General features: G+C 41.6%; 1 protein-coding gene across 1 annotated transcript in view; it reads right to left on the reverse strand.

Moving 5' to 3' along the window:
- Positions 1-2,418: 2,418 nt before the first annotated feature.
- Cow (Proteoglycan Cow) overlaps positions 2,419-22,021 on the reverse strand; it is a 58,597-nt gene continuing 38,994 nt past the window's right edge. The window contains exons 10-11 of the mRNA XM_065437817.2: positions 16,313-16,450; positions 2,419-6,795 (exon numbers count right to left, since the gene is read on the reverse strand). Of these exons, the coding sequence (XP_065293889.1) occupies positions 6,680-6,795; positions 16,313-16,450 (254 nt within the window). The 3' untranslated portion in view covers positions 2,419-6,679. The remainder of the gene's footprint in view (positions 6,796-16,312; positions 16,451-22,021) is intronic.

The raw sequence follows: 22,021 nt of genomic DNA on the forward strand, positions 1-22,021 counted from the left end.
CCTCCCTGCCTTCCCTACCCTTGCTTTCTCTCTCTCTCTCTCTCTCCCAACTTCACCGATAGGTGGCGCTAGCATCTCAGAGATTAAGTGCCTATTTGGCCAGGTGGTAACTATGGTGGCCTATGGTGACTATTATTTGTCACCACCCTGTTTCAAAGGGGATGCCAATAAATCACCATCATCATATTTCTCTCATTGGGTCTCGATGCATTCGAAATTAGGAGCGATCTTGAAAACTCCACTAAGTTATGCATAATACTCTGTTGCAGAAGAGGCCCGACACTAAGCAAAAGCCGTCAACACAGTCATTTGCTACTATATAACGAAGTGAATTCTACAAAAGCAACGTACACCAAATTCAGTTCAAAGCGGGTGGCCAGTATCACCGCCTTGTTATACGTAAATCACATAAGGACGGTAACATTAAAACTTAGAAATAGCATGCGTACGCTAAATGCTATAGGTCGTTAGCATATTACACATGCGAATTTTGATCCTACTATTTTGGTAAACACGCCAACCTAAAACTGTCCATTCTCAGGTTCAGTGTATTTTGCTACCTGTCAGACTCTGAAATAGGGAACACTGCAGCAAGTTCGCATGACTCACTGGGCCATACAAAGGAATCGTTCTGCGTATGTGCATTTCGAACCCGCTATTATGCTAAACAAAAACTGTTGATTAATTCGCTTTGTCCTAGCGTGAGGGACTAAGTCATGGCTGCGATTATACCATTTATTTCTTGCTGTCGCGATTGACATAATAGTAATGCTAACGAATTGGGTCACGTAGCTGCATGGGCACAATCACAGTAATCGGCAGCAGCCATTCCAGCAAATTGCCGTAATCCACTAAACTCTGCACTTGCCATGGCATGCGCAGTTGTGGCAGCCGGTATTGGTATAACGGTAACGTACGTTATGTTAAAGTCATGAAGTCATACATATCCAATCATTTTCAGCTCCTGACAAGTGGAAATGCAATGGAGCATGCGGAGAACCTGCTTGCCTTCTTTTAGGCCGACAGCTTTACCTGTAATATTAATATTACTGTTTTGGATTAGCTGTAGTTACGATTTGCCTGACGAACAACTGTCCAGTGTGGCTGTAGCATGTTGCAGAGTATCCTGAATGTGTCCTGTCGAGCTGCAATTCATCCAGAGAGCGATATGTAGTATTATGGGTGTTCTGTGTGATATCATCAGTGCATACGGGACAGATACATAGAGTGCTGCAGCACTCAGTGTATATGGCACACACCAAGTTGGAGTAGGCGATGGTATCAACCCGAGCCTGCTTGGGATACTGCAAGGGTGCTTCTGTAAATGCTGCACTGTACCGAGGTCGCGATGAATGCACATGTGCATTCAAAACGTTTTTTCTTGGCTCCAGGAAACGTGTTTCATAAAGAGACGCTTCTGTTTCCATTATTTTTCTGCCTTCGTCATTGGCTCAGGTGAAGCCGCGCTGCCGTTATGCCGTTATCGGGTACTCGACGCAACGAATTATATATAATACAAGATGAGAGGGCTCGTTACGAAATACTCATGCTCACGTTATCAGCGTTTAATTAACGTACCGGGGAGCTCTTTGCAATCCTCCGATTTCGTCCCTTCGCTGCAAGCCAGTGTAAAGAAACGCTTCTTTGGCGTTCAGAAACGTGCGCTTGCGTGCACCAACACAGAGGCCTGCAGCACTCTGGTGGCACGCTAACAAAACGTTGCAAAGCCTACGATGCTTACTTGGTGTGTGCACGAATGATGGCATAAATAGATTAGCGTGTTGATAACTGCACTAGTGAAAGCAGTCATCTCGCTGACGAAAACACAGCAGAAAGTCTTTCGTGGTCCTTTGGTGAAGCTTAGCGGGCTTCGAGCTTTTGCACTGGCTTACCAAATGGTTGCTAAAAACAGAACCTTCCCTCACTTCCTGGTGGCCAATGTCAGTCGCGAAGACAGAAAACTGTTATAACAGAGTAGTGGATATAACAAACTGCGGCTCCCCGTTCAACATTGTTATATAGTATGTTTTGCTGTAGAGCATTATTACGATTTCAATCTGTCTTTGCCCTGTAATGTCCAAATCAGTGCAAAATGACTCAACACTAGCTGGCAGAGAGCCATATGCCTTTTCCTTTATTGTGAACCTGTACGAGTGCAGCTGTACAGTCGCCTGGGAGGTGCAGGTGCTCGTGACAGATAGCAGTAAGTAAACAAGTTGACAAACGTTGCACTGGTCAAATCTTATCCCTAGAAAGGAGGGCAGAGAAACAATTGCGCACCTCTATGTTGCCTCTCTATGCAGATGCCATGCTAGTGCTTATGAACAGTCTTACATTTGCACAGTGGCATACGTCTGTATACAAAGTACCGTTTATGTGTATGGACTACATATACACTAGGTCATACACTACATAATGTACGTCTCGTAGTGGTACTTTATTCATCACAGCCTACAAAAACATTGTTACATAGTGGTTACCATGACCATATGCAAGTAGTAAATACATGTGGCATAAATGCATACAGAAAAACATCGGATGGCACTTATAAGAAAAGAAGATGTTTGTACTGCTACACTTTGTTAAACAAAGATGCTAGTTATGCATTGTGGACTACCTCCCACTCGTCCCATTAAGCCCAGGACTAATCCTTGCAGTCTCTCATGTGATAAAATGTCACAGGCAACTTCCAATAAGTAGGGAAAAACAGCAATATTACTTTCAGAGTTCACTAGCTGCCTAGATGAATCATGCCAATTACAAGCAAGAGTTAACAAGGCATCGCAGAAAGTTGTCAGACAAAAGTAAAAAGGAAATGCAGTATGCTTGAGAATACTCGCAGATACCTTCGCAAGTTTCTTTGTGCAGTTTTGGCATCACAAAAAAGTCCCTCAAACAAGATTTTCGCATACATCTGACAGCTAAGCCTCAGACAAGCATTGGCATTTTAACAGCAATGTGTACGGGTCCCCTTGTTTCAGCTGACATCAGCTCGGCTACATACAGGACTTGACAGCACAACAATGATGCAATTTCCAGCTTTTTGCTTATGGTGGTTGGCAAAGATTGAAGAATTGCTGTTATGAATACTGGGCTTAAGTGGATTTTTTTTTGGCATTCTCACTTTTGAATATTGTACAGTTCAAACTTGTTATCTAGGGGTCACAAAAACAATGAGAAATACAACAGCATCTGTTTTGTCACACTATGCTCAGTTTCTGAGCAGATTGAAACACCAACACAAGACTTTTGAGAACACAATTGTACGCCTTCAAAAGTCACCCCCTTTGCCTTGGAGGGTAAGACACAGGGACAGGAAATGCAGCAAAACAGCTGCACAGAACACAAACATTCTGCACACACTAAATCCTGCACATGCGCTAATTCTGTAGGTGCTAGATTCTGTAAGTGCTAGAAACATGTGTACAGAACAGGAAGATTCCACACAAATGCTCATAGTAGTTCCTGCTTGTAGGTCACAGAACAGACAGCATGCACAAAAATGATCTCATCACCACGCCGGTTCTCAATGTTGCTGCTATGCTTCCTGGACAGAAATGAAGGAGAAGCAATATGCAGATATCAAGCCATGCCATGGAACAACAAAGAAAGGCCATAGAAAACCAACCAACAAACTATGCACTCCTACACCAACAGCAGCAGTTTTTTTAACAGCCTTCACTGGAATGTACTTCTTGCTTTCGCATGTAAAAAAAAACAGCAGCCCAAATGGCCACTGATGGTTTGTTACGCAAGCAACGGGCTTCTCAGATGCACTTTAGACATGCAAAAATGCATGAAGTTGCTGCAAAGGGTAATGACGCTGTTGTTCTCATTCATGCCTATAAATGCACTTATAGCAAGCGTCTTGCATGGCAGGTCATTTAAACGATTCAACAAGGTGAACTCAGGCCATTGACAAGGTAATGCAGATGCATCTGAAACACAGCTGTATGGTTTGAGATAATTCAAACTGTTAAACATGAAACACTTGTGCAATGGAAACTGACATTAGCAATTCCAGATGGAAAATGCTCAAGAACAATCGTGTCATGTATAAAAAAAAGGTTTCTTTCATGTTAATGGCATCACAGTGCTTTTAGGAGACTCAAATACCTAAATCTTGCATTATTACCATTAGGCTCATAATGAAACACGGTATATGATTATTAATCCAAACACAAACAGAAAAGAGAAAGAATGAGCTGATAACTGCCTCCACTTTTTTCTCTGTGCACATCATTAGACAGTGGATGTACAGACTTTCAGGCAAAGTTGTCCAGAGGCAAGAAATTGAATAATAAATATATTCATCAAATACCCCTGCACAGTCACATAATCACGATGACAGTCAAACTTGAGAGAGTTTTCACAGCCTTGTGATTAGCATGTGTTAAATGAAGCTGCACAGATTTGCTGGCGAAGCTGACTGCTGGCGTGAACCATATCTTGAGACAAAGAAAGTTGCGTACAGATACAGTTGGATGCATTGATAACAATAATGAGATTCAAACTCCGTGTAGCTTGAGCGCTTCGGGGAAAAAAAGAAAAGAAGACAAACTGACCCACAAGAATGATTCTGAATTTAAACAACAGGATATCTTGCAAGTTAGAACTTTTGTTTTACCCCTACAGACCTTGTTCTCAATAACCTTCTTGCCAAATGAGCACTGTATTGGCTTGGGAAAAATAACCACTTGAAAGTTATACTGCTTACATAAAACTTAATACATGGAAAAGAACTGCTTAGAAGAAGAAGAAGAAAAGCTTTTACATGAGTTACATTGATACATGCCAAGACCAACAGAATTGGCTGCAAGTAGCTTGTGAATTTGTCCTTGCATGGCATGCAGTCAGGAATTCCAGTATTGTCTAAACTAGTTCATCACAACGCATAACTTTTTTGCCAGATTATTAAAAGCTCTAATTTTGGGACACATACTAGAATAAATGTCAGATTCAGCAAATTGCTGTGGCGCAAGCTAGCCTATTATCACAGAAGTATTTGTACACTAAATCACTGAATTGGCCTCCTTGATGACAGCTTACTAATAAAGCTTGTGCAATCTTATAAGCCCGTTGCTGTGAAACAAATGACATTCAAAAGCAGCAAGAGCTGCATTTTCACTTCTCTTTCCTATGTCAGTTCCAATTCCTTCTAAACAATCAGGAAATGCAAACAAAACACTGCAGAAGCTTGAGACTTTAAGAACATGACCATCAATGAGAGCTATTGATGTCCTCAAAAGGTTAAAACACAAAGCTAAATAAGCACACCTTTAACAAAGATAATAGATGTGGCCCTCAACTTAAATGGAAGACTTGGATTCTGTTGGCTTTATGCAAATTCTATGAAACATAGGTTGCTAGAAGACTCACTTTTCTCCTGCAGACACAAACATAGGTGTATTTTGCCTCAGGAACATTAAAAGGCATTCAAAGAAAACAAAGAAAGCAACAATGGCACAGTATAATCACATGGCACCACAGAGTAACCAAAATAAGCTCCACGACATGACATAGTTAATTAAACCTTTTACAAAATCAGCACAACCAGCAACAACCTAAAAATTGTGACACAGTTTGTTAATATAAATAAGGTTCATGTAAGCAAGTAAAGGCAAGCATTAAACATGTGCCAGTAATTAAAACCATGCTTGCTGTATAATAAATACACCATTGGGAAATATCCACAAAACTGTAAGAGTATTCACGAAGAGCATAATATTTGTATATCCTAGCCCCAAATAGACATACTCGCAAGACATATGCTACATGCTTCATAAAAGTAAGCCTTGGTTATGCTAATAGTTTTATGTAGCCCCTAAAAATTTGTCCTTTGCTGAGGTAAAGACATAATTGAATCATGCTCTCAAATCAAGACACCGTGGTTCAGATAAACCTAAAGCAACCATTCACGAAACATGCTAGAATTGCCACAAGTGGTTGTCATGATAAATTGCCCAGTGCAAATAAAATGCACCAGCTTAACAGAATATGTCATACCCCAAAACCCCACAATTTGAACGTTTCTGTAACGGGTTGCAAAATAAAGGTAAATATATGACACTGCAACATGTTAACACACCAACAAAGCAAATAATAAAACTCTGAAGAATCTTGTACATCACATATAATAGTACTCCATGCTAGCACATTTCTTCCCTCTCAATTCTTAGTCCAAAGAAACCCACACTAAATAGTAGTGGTAAGAAATAATAAATTTTGATCAATCACTGACACAGTTGAGTTCTAATGCTGTGACTTCCTCAATGTAACAACAACAACAAAGTTCTCAGTTCCTTTGAAAAACAATGCTTGAATTGCAACAACAAAAAAACAGTGCAAATATGATGAAAGACACATCTGTGGCTTCCGAGAAGTAGAACCAATGTGTTCATATTAGAATGCCACTACTGCTGTCAGTTCCTGCTAAAATGAGACACACAAGTGTCAGGACAACTGTTGAAGACAAATGTGGTTCCTACTGGCAACCATTGCCCAATTTTTTTTTGTTCCTTGCTGTGAACCAGAACAGATGAGGCCCAGACTATTGCACTTGCTATCACCGACAGAACAAGCGGGTGCGTCAAGGAGAAACGGTGGTGAATTGTAAAGGGGCGCGAAGGGTAAAGGGGAATGGGTTGAGGCTCAAACAGCCATGTTTTGGGAAGGACGCTCAGAAGTCCTGAATGCGATCTCCCGATCCTTCGTCTTTGTCCTTAACCTCGTCACTGTCTTCTTCTGTGTCATCCTCCAGTGACTTGTCACGGTTGGTCTTGTTCATCAATGACTCTGCAAACAGACAGCTATCTTTGAGATACTGGGGCCCATTTGTTTTTCTCACTAGCCCGCTCTCTAAGTGCAGATCCCTACATATGGTGCTGCATTTTCAGTTACCACTGAAAAGTATTCCGCTCTCAGTTTCAGGAATTTAATTTCAACTCAAGCTTAACCTGAACCAAATAACCTAACAGAACACACTTTGCTAGCTTCAAAAGCTATTGAAATTTCATTAGATATATCTTGCTTTTGATATTCTTGATAATCTTGACACTTAAAAAAAAGAAAAGAAAAAATTATGGGGTTTTACGTGCCAAAACCCTGATTTTATTATTAGACACGCCATAGTGGGGGGGCTCCGGAATAATTTGGACCATGTGGGGTCCTTTAACATGCACCTAAATCTAAGTGCACACGTGTTTTTTGCTTGTCGCCCTCATCAACATGCGGCCACCATGACCGGGATTTGATCCCGTGACCTCGTGCTTAGCAGCCCAACACCATAGCCACTAAGCAACCACGGCGGGAACTTTTGACACTCTAAACCTGTGATTAACAGCTTAAGAGCCCAAGTTCTACACTACAACAATGTTTCCCTTCACATGATGCAAGTTGCTGGGCAGTTCAGACAAAAAAAATTTCAGCTTTAGGCTGTATATGAAGGAAACCCAAAAGAAACCAGAATTCTTTTCAGAAAGCTATCTATTTATTTATTTTTTACAAAACAACTTTATCACCTTCAAAGTGCTCTCCATTACACTTAATGTATATGTCCAATCTGCGATTGCATTCTTTGAAACATTTTTCAAACTTGTCTGTTTTGATGGCTGATAGCACCTTTCTCATTCCCCCCCCCCCCCTTTTTCAAATTATGGTGTATAACGTTCCACAGCAGCTCACAAGCTATGAGAGACATCAGAGCCTCTAGACTAATTTCAACCACCTGGAGTTTAACATGTATGTAAATCTAAGCATATGAGCATTTCAGCATTCTGCCTCATTGGAATGCAGCTTCCACGGCTGGTAATTGATCTTATGACCTTATGCTCATCAGCAGTACGCCACAGATGCTAAGCAACGGCAGAGGTTGGGTTGGCCAGTATATGTAGTATCAGCTTGTGTTTCCCCAGATGGAGACAAATAGAGCAACTTGTGCATATTTGGCTTACTCTGTGCCCCCTGTGTGCTAGCTATAATTAGGAATTCGGCAGAATTTAAATTTGAAAATCTTGTTATTGGCACCTTGTTCCTAAGAAGTTCTTTTTTCTAACACAACCACATGAGAGAAAACTAGTTCCAGCTGGCTAATGTTTCAACTCAGAACAGAGTTTCATAAACCTGAAACTGCACAAACATGGGTATGAGCCGAGTCCTCTGGCGCGAAAGGAGCACGACGACTTGGGTGTCACACTGTAATTCGTATGTGATATTGAAAGCTTAGGCCCGATGACAAATAAAAGTTTAGGTACAAGACGCTAGTTGCCACAGAACCATTCAGAATAATCGACATATTTTATCTTCTAGGCACCACACTGCCGCATTGCATTGTCATGCTATTGTCAGAGTGTTAAGTAACTTGCATGTAATATGCAATGTATGTATGTATGGCTACAGTGCAGTCCACTTATAACGATACCACATATAACGATATATCGGTTATAACGATGAGTTGACTTTAGAGCGTCAATTTATGCATTAGGGCTATGAGAAAAAAACCCATATATAACGATATGTTATTCACTGCATATCGGATATAATGATCGAAATTCTGCCTTTTTGGCGGCGTTTTCCATGCAGAATGGCCGTGAAATTTGCTTTGCTAAGTTCCCCTTAACCGAGACAAGGCGAAAAGTTTGCCGATGCGAGTTTGTATCTGCCGCCATTACCGCGCAGCAGGTCCTGCCAGCGCGCTGATTGCAAAAGCCACGGAGAGCATCGCAAGTTGGCGCAGCGTCCCACAAGATGACAACAGCTGCTTCGTGTCCGCATCACCGGTGAGCGCTCAGAGAAAAAAAAAAAAAAGCAGAGACCGCTTGCACTCTCTTTTTACAATCTCCCTCTCTTCCTCAGCATGCGCAGAAATGCGCAGCAGAAGCAGTGTCAGTGCATCGACAAACAGGGTTGCCAGATTGGGCTATTAATAGCCAAGTTGGGCTACCTTTTATGCGGATTGGCGTTGAAAATTGCGAGTTGGATACATGGCTATATTTGGACTATTTTCGTCTTAAGAAGTACTGAGCCCCGAGGACACGTCAACACTGACAAAATTTGCGAACGCCCGTTTATAAAACCCAAAGCTCACTGCTGCTACAAGATACATAGGTGAAATTGAAGGCTGTGTATTTAGGCAATGTTGGCGCTTGGAGAATGGTGTTGTGTCCTGGCCGCCATGTTTATACGTCATTCCAGCGCCAAGCTCTCTTCTTCTTGTTTTGGTTTCGGCCAGTAGCGTAGTAATGGGGGGGGGGCAGCAGCCCCAGCTCAGGTACCCGATGTACCAGATGTGTAATGCTGCAGAATAGTAGGCTGCAGCTTTAGCAACAGCCTACGTAATAACTGCATAAATGTGCGAGCTAAAAATGTTTATTCGCTAAGTAGTTTCTGCGTCGTCAGTATGCATACAGTGTTCCATTTATCAGTTTTGTATTATTTTTATATGAGTTCCGCAGTGCAGAATAAAAACACTGTCTCCTAGTCCTAGCTAACTGTCTCTTTATCACTTTGTTGTTGTGTGACTTCATGTCACAAATACAGTGTGTTGTTTCAGCTGCACGGAATTTTATAAAAAGGTGAATTTTGTGAGGTTATCTTGTGATATTATATCAGGTTATGTGTCTTTGTGACCCCTAGAAGCTCGGTATTGTGCAAAATATGGCAGATAATTAATCAGGATATCTTAAATTACTGCTTAATTAGCAATTATAGAGGAAACATTACAATCAGGGGACTCAAGGGCCCAAAGTCATATTGTTAACTCAACAAACCTTCTCTAAACAAAATTGTCTTGAGCGCTAGAGCCTGCAGTACTTCGGCACTGCGAACAGCCCAGTATGGCAGCACCAAAAGAAATATGAAATAGTGCACCAGTGGTGTCGATATCTCCATCCTCTTTATTGCGAGTGCATACCAAGAGTAGTGCAACCTTCTGCTGACGCAGGCTTCATTGAGGCCTTATCTCTATCTCTCTTTTTCTTTTTTTTTTCATGGGAGAAATTGGCGCGAAGCGTGCTCTATTCTGTTCCCAATCTTGGGGCAGTGCCCCAGCTCGGATGATCATGTTTGCCATTGACAGCAAAAAAAAAAAAAAAGGGGGGGGGGGGGCTTTATGGGTTAGAATGAAGAGAAGTCGTAATTGTCATAGCATTGGCATGCATGCAGCATTGAAGCAGGTGGCATTTTCTGATAGGGTGGGGAGATGAGCGTCACTGCCACGCTGTTTAATCTTAGTTTTGGTTCAGCACTGCCCACGGCCAAAATTCTGCATGCCGTAGTGCCTACGGCCATTTTTGTGAAGCTGTTGATGGTCAACACATGACTGTGGGGCTTAAGTTCAATTTCGCAAATGCAATATTGCCTCTAAAATAGCTAATTAAAACTTCATTAAAATATTTTTGTTACTTGTGAGCCATATTTTCTATAGTGCTCCATCTGTATTGGCTGCCAAGCCTTACAGTCTGAAAGCAGATGTGCCTGCATTTAAGTTATCACTGCAGCACCCTGTGTTATTTTGTGCAGAAAATAAAACAGCCTCTATACCTGGCTACATTCGCGATCTCTGGGAATGAAGTGGGGGTCCAAGGCAGCTGTGCTGGTGCTGAAACATCACCCCCGACCGCTCCCCGGAAATGTTCGATATCCTCGCCTTCCTGACTACACCCGGGTGGGGGGTGACAGAAGACTCATGGGCCTTGGGTACAAGACGACCTATCTACACCCCTGATTTCGGCGTCATCTGCAGCCGGTTCACGCCTGGTTCAGTGAGAAAAACGGTGGTACCGCCAGCTGTCGAGCACGTGTTCTGTGGCGGCTGCTATACAGCAAACTACAGTGGAACCCCGATTATATGACTTTCTCGGGACTGTGAAAAAGCGTCGTAAAATGCGGGCGTCTTAAAATCCGAACATAAATTATGCCTATAAAATACAACTTATTTCGCGCGACAGATTTACGAGAAACTTCAATGTAAACTACTAACATACTCTGCAGGGCTTGGAAACCCAAATTACCATAAAAGTAAATGCGATAAGAATTAATGCTGCAGTACAGGTACCAATCATGCTTTATTCAAACGAACCGTTACGGCACTCCACTGCCCACTGCCGCGATTCCTGCCATTCGGCACGAACTTTCAAAAAAGTTGGTAAGTTTCTTTTGGACCTTATTTGATTTGTGAACCAAGAGTTTTTGCTCGAGTTGGGCAACATCCAAAATGAGGTCCTCTGTGGCGCTGCATGAACAGATGAAGTTCCTGATGCCGTCTATGTGCCGTAGCACCTCGGCGAACGTGGCAGGCACAGGCACAGCATCTGTGGCGTCGTCGTTGTCCGATGTCGCAGCGACGTCGGCAAACTTTCCAACAACGAGCACGGGCAGCCTCTTGGAACTGTCCTTGTCAGCACAGAATAGTGCCGTCACATGCTCTTTACTACACTTGCCACCATGACAGCTGTCACCCTTAAACGCAAGGGTTAGCTCCGGCTGCATCTGGTAAAAAATACTGCTCTCATCTCCGGCGGCAACTCTATCCACTCGTTCACCGTCGAAACGTCCATGGAAGTGCTTTTTCCACAGGAGCGGCTGTACACAATCCTCTTTCATATTTTAAAGCGATCCATCCACCCATTCCATGCCTGAAAGTCGTCGATGCCCAGACACAATGCCACAAGGTCCACCTTTTCCTTTAGAATGTCGTCATCAACGTTGGTCGCAGAGCTCCGTGCTTGATACAGCCACTTGATCACTTGATGAGAACTTTTCTAACTTCTCATGCTGTCCTTCTTTTTCCGCTTTCCGCTTGAGCCCTAACTTGTTGGCATTCTACAATATCACCGCTTTGTTTGCCAGGATCATATTAAGCGAAGATTCGGGTACCTTAAGGTCCCGGGCAATACTGGCTTTCGTGGCTTCATGCCGCTTTTCTGCTTCCTTGATAATTTTCAGCTTATTGCCAAGCAACAGAAATGTCCACTTTTGGGACATCGTGCCTCGCGTTGCTCCCCACAACTCAAAACCTTTGCTGAACGCTGGTCGCTGGATTACGACGAAGAACACATACAACAAACCTAGGCTTCTCCGCGCTACCTTTTCGGTGATATGCTGCTGGTAATCTGGAAGGAGAGAAACGCTTCCCCAATGCGACGAGAGGCGACGCCACCGAGAAGAGAGGGAGAAAGTGATTGTGGAGAAGAAAAGGCGCTATTTCAGCATAACGAGCGTCATGGGCGGCTGCTGGTGGGGGAGAGAAAAACGTGAGGGTCGTTGTATAACGCGGGTCAGGCATAAAATTGCGTCGGATAACCAGGGTTTTTAATGCATTGCTTCTATGGGGCCTTTGCCGGGACTGCGCTAATGCGTTGTAAAACCCGGGTCATTGCAAAACCGGGGTTCCACTGTATTATGTAGACTTACACAACAGCTGAAGTATTTGCACGCATTTCATGGCGAGTCATTTGCGCCCGCGATCCTCAAATGTTTATCAAGGATTTCTCGAAGCCTATTGCTTGGTTTTCCTGCAAATCACCGTGTTATTTACTTACTTAGTAACTTTACGTAAAAATCCGCGAGCCGCTTTAAATGAGAAACGCTACGGTTCGAGTCTTTATGTACATGTTCAGCGAAGCGCAATATTCTCGACTGTCAGTAAAACCGAAAGATTCTGCTCTAGTATCACCAAGCCTCAGGAATACAAAAAACAGTGCCGGAAATCCAACGTTCCCTCTACTATACGAGCTTGCTTTGTCCCTACTTGCGCTGCCTCTTTCGAACGCAGCTGTCGAATGCGTGTTCAGCCAGGTTTTGTTGACAAAGAATGATTTGACAAACCTCATGTCGAATGAGACACTGCAAGCTCTCCTTCACCTTAAGTTTGGTCTGGCAGAGAGTGGACACTACTACAAAGATTTTCAGCCAGATGAACAGTTTCTGTCGCGTTTCAACTTTGCAGTTCTATATGGTCCAAGTGGCAGGGGTAGTTATTTCAAATATGGCTAGATTGTATATTTAATTCATTTGCGCAAATCTTCAGTGCTGAGAAGTATCATCTGGCACTCTATGCAATGTTTTTTTTTGTTCTTTGTTTTAGTCAAGCAGCTACGTATTACGTGAAAGTTGCGATTGTTTCATTGTACTTCTTGAATGTTGCACATTATTACAATGATAACCTCTATAAATATCTGAAACACGATGTTCATCCTCAGTGAAGATGGCAAAGGAATTGCTCACCAAAGGTCGGTGAGTGATCGCCTTGCCAACCCAACATCAGGATAATAACGGGTCAGTTTTCATACTGTACAGCCGCGACAATTTCTTTCCCTTTAAGCTTTGTACGTGCAAGTAATCACGATTGTGGCTTACCTTCTATATGCACCTACTTTACCATCATTTTAGTTTCTCTTTGTTCGTCTTAGTAGTCATTACACTATGCTTTGCTCACGCATATTTTTGAGCATTGATAAAAAAAAAAAACTATGTTCGACATACATAATAGGTGTTTGTCGTACTGTTACATCCATATTTTATTATTTTTGCCCACATCGCAGTGGTGGTTGAGCAAAGAGTTCTTGCCAATTTGCAAAGGTACATATAGTCTTCTACTTACTTTCTATTCTGATGTACAGTGCTTGAAATTGTTAGACAAAGGGGTTCATGCTGTACTTGACTTCATGACAGCCGCGCGAAACCAATAAAATAGATTTTATGTGTTCCCTAGTGGAATTACATTTCTTTTTTTCGAGCTGCACTCAAAGTAATGTACACAACTCCCCTAAAAAATTTGGCAACACATGTATTCGTGCCTGCATTCACAGAAACTTAAGTAGACGTTTTCATAATGCACGAATTTTACCAGCGAATCCCTGCTTAACTATTGCGCAGTTCAACTCTTTTTGACACTAATACCACCTCGATTATTGTCAGCACGGTAATCCGGGTTGCATTTAAAGCTATAAACTTTAATTCACCTCTTCCGTTATGGGCCAGCAGGCCGTTGTGTTTTTTCCCACTCAAAGGCGAATTGCAGTCACAACTGCCGCTTCTTCACACGAGGAAAATGCGAGAAGATTTCAAGTTTTCTCCAGAGTCCAGTGTGCCTCCAAGTGGCAGCATTTGCTAACTCAGTGTCGAGCTGCTTCCGAGTTAATTGTAAAAGAAAGAAAGAGAGTGGGAGTGAAATAACATGTTTATCTTATTAATCAAGGTTAGGAAAGGCATCCCCAATTTAGTGCCTGAAGCTCAGGCTGCCTCTTGAACACACAATCGTAAACAGCTGAAGCTGATCCTCGAGGTTGGAGCTGGCAATATTTTGCCCGACTATTGAGAAAAATGCCTCGGGTACGTGAGGCGTGAACTAACATCAACTCAGAACGTGGCTCAATAAATACCAATAATGTTATGAGTAAATTGGAAAAAAAAAAATACTTCGGTTCATGGTAACAATAAGTGGTGTCCAAATCCACGTCTGAGTGGCAGCTCCCACTAGGATTATTTACGCAGATCTTGAGGCCAGTATTGTGTTGGTTGCATGCAGCGGAAGTAATTTTGGAACCAGAAATACGCAGTGAGATTTCGACACCAACATTTGTAAGACACCTGCAGAACATCATCAAACGTTTTGGGTATGTTTTTGACTACTTCTTGCGCACAAAAAATTTGGGCTTGTCTATTTTTGGGCTACGTTTTGAGATCATTTGGCTATATTTTGTTGGGCCCATCTGGCAACTCTGCCGACAAAGCGGAAAGCTATGTCGCTTGGGACGAAGCTGCAAATTTTACAAGACTCACACAGTTGATGATATCAATGATTCTGAAAACCGCAAGTGCCACGATCATGAAGGCTAGAACCAGTGACCGTGCTGATGAATGGAAACGGTGGGCTTTGTGCACTAGGGCGAAACCCGCATGTGTGAAAACAATTAACATGGTGGCAGCCGCTGACATTGCCGAACTCTGGGAGCACGTCGCTACGGGTGATAAAATAGGTGGTGCTTCAGTGGAGGAGTTTCTGAGTGCAGATAGTGCTGCATCGTTCTGCGAAGAATCTCTGACGGGGCGATCGTTGTCGTGACAGACGGCGGCCTAGTGCGACGGAGGAGACGAGGGTGACAGTGGCCTGTCTTTGAAACCGACCCCAATGTTCACAGAAAGTGCGCTGTGATCAATAGAGTCGCTCACTGATTTCATGCATGCTAAATTATAGCGCCACTGCTCACGCAGCCACTGGACGCGATGCACACCGCAGTTGTGTAGCTGAAACTTCCGCGAAAACAAGTGCAGATTTCTGACTATTTCAGCGCACCTAACACATGACACGCTGTTTAGAGGTATGAATAAACATCTTACTTTTCACAGCCTTCTTTCTACAACGTCAATTCTTTATTGTAAGTAGCAAATTTGATTTCGAAGCTATAAAGATATGTGTGGCAGCTTCTTTTTTTTAAGGCAGTTTAGATATAGCGACAATCCGTTGTAACAATAGGATTTTTCGTTCTTCTTGACATCGTTATAAGTGGACTGCACTGTATATATATATACTTTTGGATATAACCTAAAAAGTTCCTTATGCCTTAGAGCGTTGATATTTATAGTTTATACCATGAAATTTACATATGTGTGCATAATATAATATTTTAAAAGCTATTTATTGATTTTTTTCATGTGCATGAGTCAGCATATCTGGCTGTGATGTCATATTACACATTACATGTGGTAATGCTTATACAGTCGAACCTTGATATAGTGAACAGATGAATGAATTATTGGATATAACCAAGTAAATCAAACATTTCTTGCCAATTTCAGCATGTAGTGAATATATGCTTATAACAAAAATAGAATATAACTAAGGTATTTTCATGTCAGATGCAACTTCATTATCATGCAGTTCAACTGCACCAGTTAAAAAGAGACTTAACCAAAATTTAGTCTACTGCAAGCACTTTGTAAATCTATGCCACAGTACAGAAAAGCAATTTTATGACATATGAATGGATGCTTTTTTATAGAAACATTATAGTAATGATCTATGAGCAGCTCAGCCACTGAAGAGAAAGATTCCCAAGATAGCTTGTAAGAATTACAGTGGATACAAAGAGATGCGTTACTGAACTAGAGTTAGGAGAGCCCTAAAAATTGCACCATGCCTTAGGCAGGGCACCACCAGCATTTTAGACAACACATAAACACTGGCACCAAAGGTGAAGCATATCTGGGCATATAGAAATACTTGAATGCCTCAAATCTGAAATTTCTCTATACAGCTTAACAGCACGTATTCACTTTAGAACAAACCCGATGCACTTGAGGGTGGTCTTACCGCAGTCAGGCCTATCTCTCCGGCGTGTGTTTGCGAACTCAGCACCATGACGGTCAACACACCAACACATGCCCGCACTGCTGTGGCACTGAGCTGGCAAGAAGTAACCCTCTTCATCACACTGAGGGATGTATGCCCCTGCATAATTATTGAAGAGGAACATGTCATATGAGGGTAGAGCAAAAGCTTTCTGCAACAATATCACGGTACATGGTTGGTAAGCACAGATGGTTAGCTTACTCAGCCAAGATTTATGTCAATGCTTTCCACCTGAGCTAACTCTTTTATGGACTAAATTTTGCCATGGACTAGCATATCTACATTTCTCTAACCTTTTGCTTGTGTCTGGAGTCATGTGAAAAGCAACAAAGATGCACAGTTTCTATAGAAACTGAAAAACCAATCTAGCAAATAATTTAGCAAGAAAAATAAATTAAAATAAATAAAGATTAAAAAATCAAGCTGAAACAAGAATGCGGAGGTGAACACCAAGAGGATTACAACAATAGACATATATATGGTCTGCTCAGAAAGCTTGCAAACTTTTTAAATATAAACTGCCAGAAATTACCAACTTTACCTAGGAATCAAAACTTTGCGCCCACCATGGTTGCTTAGTAGCTATGACATTGTGCTGCTCAGCACCAAGTCATAGGTTCGATTTCTTGCTGCAGCCATATTGATGGGGCAGAATACATTAACACTTGTGTACCAAGCCTGGGTATGTATTAGCCCTTTAAGTGCCGTGCCCGAGATAATTCATGAAGGTGGAACGTCTGTAGACTGATTGTGCCATCTACGCAGAAAATGGTTAATTTAACATATTACGGTACAATTTGTTTTTATACAACAGATGGCGTGACAAAGCTTATCAACTGTTGGTGCTGCTTGCGTCTCTAACTTTATGACATAGCAAACCGGCACAAAAAAGCTTGCATGATTTTTGAATTATGCAGAAATTGAAGAACATTTTATGATCTCCGATTCAGAGGACTTTGCTCTTAATTACGAGGTGTCTTCAAGGATCAATGACAGCAATGAATAAGCCACAGCACCCAGGGCTTAAAGTCTGCTTTTAGTAGAGGAGAGGGGCCTTCATAGGGGGGCGACTATAGCGTGTGCATGCTTTTACATTCGCACGCACACACACACGGGAGAACAAGGGGAATTGAGGGGCTCGATTTTGTTAATCATGACCGCATAAATCTAACAGACAATGAAAGCATCGGTGAACTTAACTGTGGTTTAAATTGGAATGTAGAAAATAATCAAGAAAAGGGAAACAAAAGTGAACGAAACGATAAGTTGTTGCCGGTGCTAGCTGAAACCACAACCTCTGCATTACGTGTGCATTTCCCTACCAACTGTGCTACGTCGATGGCTATCAATTCGACCACTAACTTGGGTATTTATGTTTACTAGATCTAGCCCTAGGAGTAATAGCCAGTGCCACTCAGAGCCAAGGTGGGTGGATGTGGAACATCCTTTTTTGCCCGACGGCATCACATTATACGTGATCTCAGGAGAGCAGATTAGATTATGGGGTTTTATGTACCAAAACCACTTTCTGATTATGAGGCACGCCGTAGAGGAGGACTCCGGAAATTTTGACCACCTGGGGTTCTTTAACGTGCACCTAAATCTAAGTACATGGGTGTTTTTGCATTTCGCCTCTATCGAAATGCGGCCGCCGTGGCCAGGATTCAATCCCGATGTCAGGAGAGCAGGCACATGGCCAACAAACCTGCGCATGCTACCTAATGACACCAAGTCTGCCAGATTCGAGACCCTTTCAATGAACAAACAAGAGAAGGGGAACTGAGGTGTTCGATTTTGTTAATCATGACCACATAAAGCCAACAGAGAATGAAGCCAAGGAAAGCATCGGGGATATTAACTGTGGTTTAAATTGGAATGTAAAAAATAATCAAGGGAAATGAACGTGTATGAAAAGATAACTTGTCGCCGGTGGTAGCTGAACCCACAACTTCCACATTGCGTGTGCATTTCACTACCAACTTTGCTAAGGCACGGCCATCAATCCGCCCACTAACTTGGGTATTTATGTTTGCTAGATCTAGCCCTAGGAGCATTAGCCAGTTCCAGAAATACATACATTATATATATATATATATATATATATATATATATATATATATATATATATATATATATATATATATATATATGAGTGAAGCATTGAATCACAGGATCTGGCAGTGAAACAGGTCAAAGAATAGAAGCACGTAGGAAAAATACCAGGATTTTATTGAAGTTTCCGCTGGGACCGGCCTTCACTCCGACCGAGGCCAGTCCCTGACTGAAAGGTCAGTGACATCCTGGTATATATTATTCTGAGTGTATTTCGGACATTTATTTATTGTGCTGATTCAATCAAGCTTTTAAAGAATTGACACATTTAAACATTTAAAAATAAAATAAATTGGGAGGTAAAGGATTAAAGATATGTGTTCTCAGAGCAAATAAGTCTAGCTGCACCACAGAACATTAGTTGCCTTGCTTTATTGACAACCTCATGCACTATAACAATATATTTTATGGTTTCACAATTACTTACCTACAAAAGTGGGCAAAATTCAAGCGTCTTTGGTATAACACAGCACTCATAATGCACAAATAAATGAATGAAACTAAACTGGTAACCTAGAGAAACCAAGGTGAAGCTTCACTAGTTCGCAAGCAGGTAGCTTCACGCTGAGGTGGCTAATGAAACAGTATGCTGGGCCAAGAATCTTAATCGAACAAGAATTGGTGACAGTTATGTGCAGTGCCTTGGGGAAGTACATGCAGCAGTACAAGGATACCTGTTTTCCTGTTTGCTCATGCCACGTAAGCCATAAAAATTGGAGTTAGAATTGCCCCGCACAAAGCACTACCGGTAATAAAATCACCTCTAGTGATAATCAAATGGATGCCACAGTGCTGTGGTTGACCCGCCAAAGAGGGGGCCAAGCTCCTCCTGAAAAAATGGAGGGGGAGCTGGGCCCCCCTGACTTTAAGCACTGATGGAACTAGAGGAATGCTAATTACCGCAATTAAGATCATTAATTAGTATGTCTTAATTTTTGTTTGAATTTTCAGACTTAATATTTCTCAAATGTTCAATATCATATTGCCAATTCACAGTATTTGAATTTAAAGCTTGATAATGTGTTACTTAGACAGAAATTTAGTTTGTTGCACTTTGGGAAAACATCTGGCACCCAAAGGGTTAACTAAAATCAATTTGGAGCCCCCAGTATGATGTCTCTCATTGTCTACATTCTGCCTTAGGATGTTGTGATCAATCAATCAATCAATCAATCAATCAATCAATCAATCAATCAATCAATCAATCAATCAATCAATCAGGGAGCTCTGTTGGCTTTCAAATACAGTATAATTCCATTAATTGAACTCTATCAATTAGATTTCTCAGTTAAATAGATCCCAACCAAAGGTTCCAGCCAGAACCCATGCATTTTTATAGGCCAAAACATTTCTTATTTCAATAATGGAATTGGTCCTTGACAGATAATTCAAACTTGACTGACTAACATGGATCTGCCTGACCACAATGGCTGTAGTGTCAATCTTTGCGGCAGTAGAGGAAAGTGAGTGCGTAGAAGAAATGCTATCTCTCATCGAAAACGCTGATTTTCGGTCTGTTCTAGGCAGTTTCAAGTGAAAATGGCAGCTCACAATGAATGATATTGTTTACTATATTTACCCAATCCTAGTGCTCCCATTTTCTCTAAGAAAATGGGCAAGAAAACTTTTGCTTTATACAATCAGATATGAAACTGAAACCGCATTAGTGGACTTAGTAACAGCCTAGTGTCACAGCCAGTGTCACCATCATTGCCATCACAAGATGGCAACTGAACAGGCTTTTGCATATGTTGGAAACAATAATGAGCTGCTTTCATTTTGAAAGCTCAATGAAAAATTATTTTTATGAGGCAATGGAGCGATGCTACCTGTTTTCAGCATGTTGTAATCCTGCATGTATGAGAAAATGGTGGAGTGGCTAGAAATGGGCCACTATCCCATTCGTAATGGCTGTGGAGTCGTAAAAAAAAAAGAGTAATGTCAACTGCAGTGAATCACACAGAAGATGACATATTGTGGCTCAATAAAGAGCTGTCCGAGAGAGATGACGATGGACATAAATAAATTTACATTCTGTGAAGCCAAACTAATGGTTTAATCTTTTTTTGATTGCCAGAATCAGAGGCATGCTAATTTTTTTGTTTTTGCAATAATTGGGTGATCATTATATTTGGATGCACGTTGCTTTTACTTTGAACCCATAAAAACTGGGCGCACCTTTAATTCGAGTGCACGTTAGATTCAGGGAAACATTGCCAAACTGATTGATTGTGATGTTCTAAAGTAACACTTGGGCCATGAGAGATGCTGTAGGGAACCGCTCCGGATAAATTTTGACCATCTGGTGTACTTCAACATACACATAAATCTAAGTATGCGAGCATTATTCTATTCCACCTACATCAAATTGCAGCTTCCGCAACCAAGATCAAACCCACAACCTCATAGTCTACAGCAAAACACCATAGCGCCACTGAGCTACTACTACAGCGGGTAATACAGCCAAATAAAGTAGTGGTATGTTAAGACATTTTTCTGTCTTTTCTATTAAGTTGACCCAACGGATAATTTGAATAAATTCCATCAATCCTCTCAAGGCTGAATTCAAGTCAATTGTAACTTCCTTCTTAGTCCATGCACTGAATGTGGCAATTCTTCCAGCAACAGAAATCTTCCTGGAGCTTCTGATTTGCAACATGGCACAGCTTTCCAGACAGGCACAGTATTAAGTGTGTGTTTCAGTGAACACTTTCATTCTCAAACATTGCGGTAGAGGTGGAGAGGTTCTTTTTTGACAACATATTCGTGCCAGCAGACACCAGAAATTGTGAAATAATTACTGCTTACCCTTAGTAGCAATCCTGGAACTAGTACTACCAATTTTGAAATGCCCATCCCTGAACTGCCGCAAGAAACATCAGTGTTCCACGTAACAATTTCCCACAAAGATTTCCTTACATTCTTACGCAGGGCATTACGTAGAATACCAAAGTAATTTGTAGCAAATTTTGAAGACAGAATATATTGAAACTGAGGCTAGTCTCAGTGTCAGGCTTGAATTCTGCACTTGCAATATGTGGCCTTGGTAAAAAATAAGAAAAAGGTTCTTGTGAATAATGTGTAGCTAATCAGATCATCAGTGATTATGACACAATATTCACTAACGTGCTTTACGTGTGACAAAGAAAAAAGAAGAAAAAAAAAAGCCCGCCATCTTTATCTCTACAGCATTGCTCTTAAGAATCACTGACAGTCATCACCGAAAAACCCAGCACAATGCCAGCAATGCTAATAAAGAAGAGAGTGCTAGATTTTCCATAGGCTACATGGCCAACAGATTTTATGGCACATTTTTTTTTCACCTTTTCAAAGCAAATTCCTGTTTCGACTAGAAGAAAGAATTCAAGTAATACCCCTGTCAAGCGGGCAAGTTAAGTGCACTTACGGGGAGTGCACTTCGAGACCTTGAGTCACACTTTAGGCAACGCGCTTCTTAACGGGAAAACAGAGTGCACTCGCAGTAAAAAAAAATGGCAACAGACTAAGAGCGCGTTTTTAAATATGTAAATTAACAAGAGAAAGCTGCTAAAAAGCGAT

The sequence above is a fragment of the Dermacentor albipictus genome, chromosome 1, assembly GCF_038994185.2.
Source record: "Dermacentor albipictus isolate Rhodes 1998 colony chromosome 1, USDA_Dalb.pri_finalv2, whole genome shotgun sequence".
Classification (NCBI taxonomy): domain Eukaryota; kingdom Metazoa; phylum Arthropoda; class Arachnida; order Ixodida; family Ixodidae; genus Dermacentor; species Dermacentor albipictus.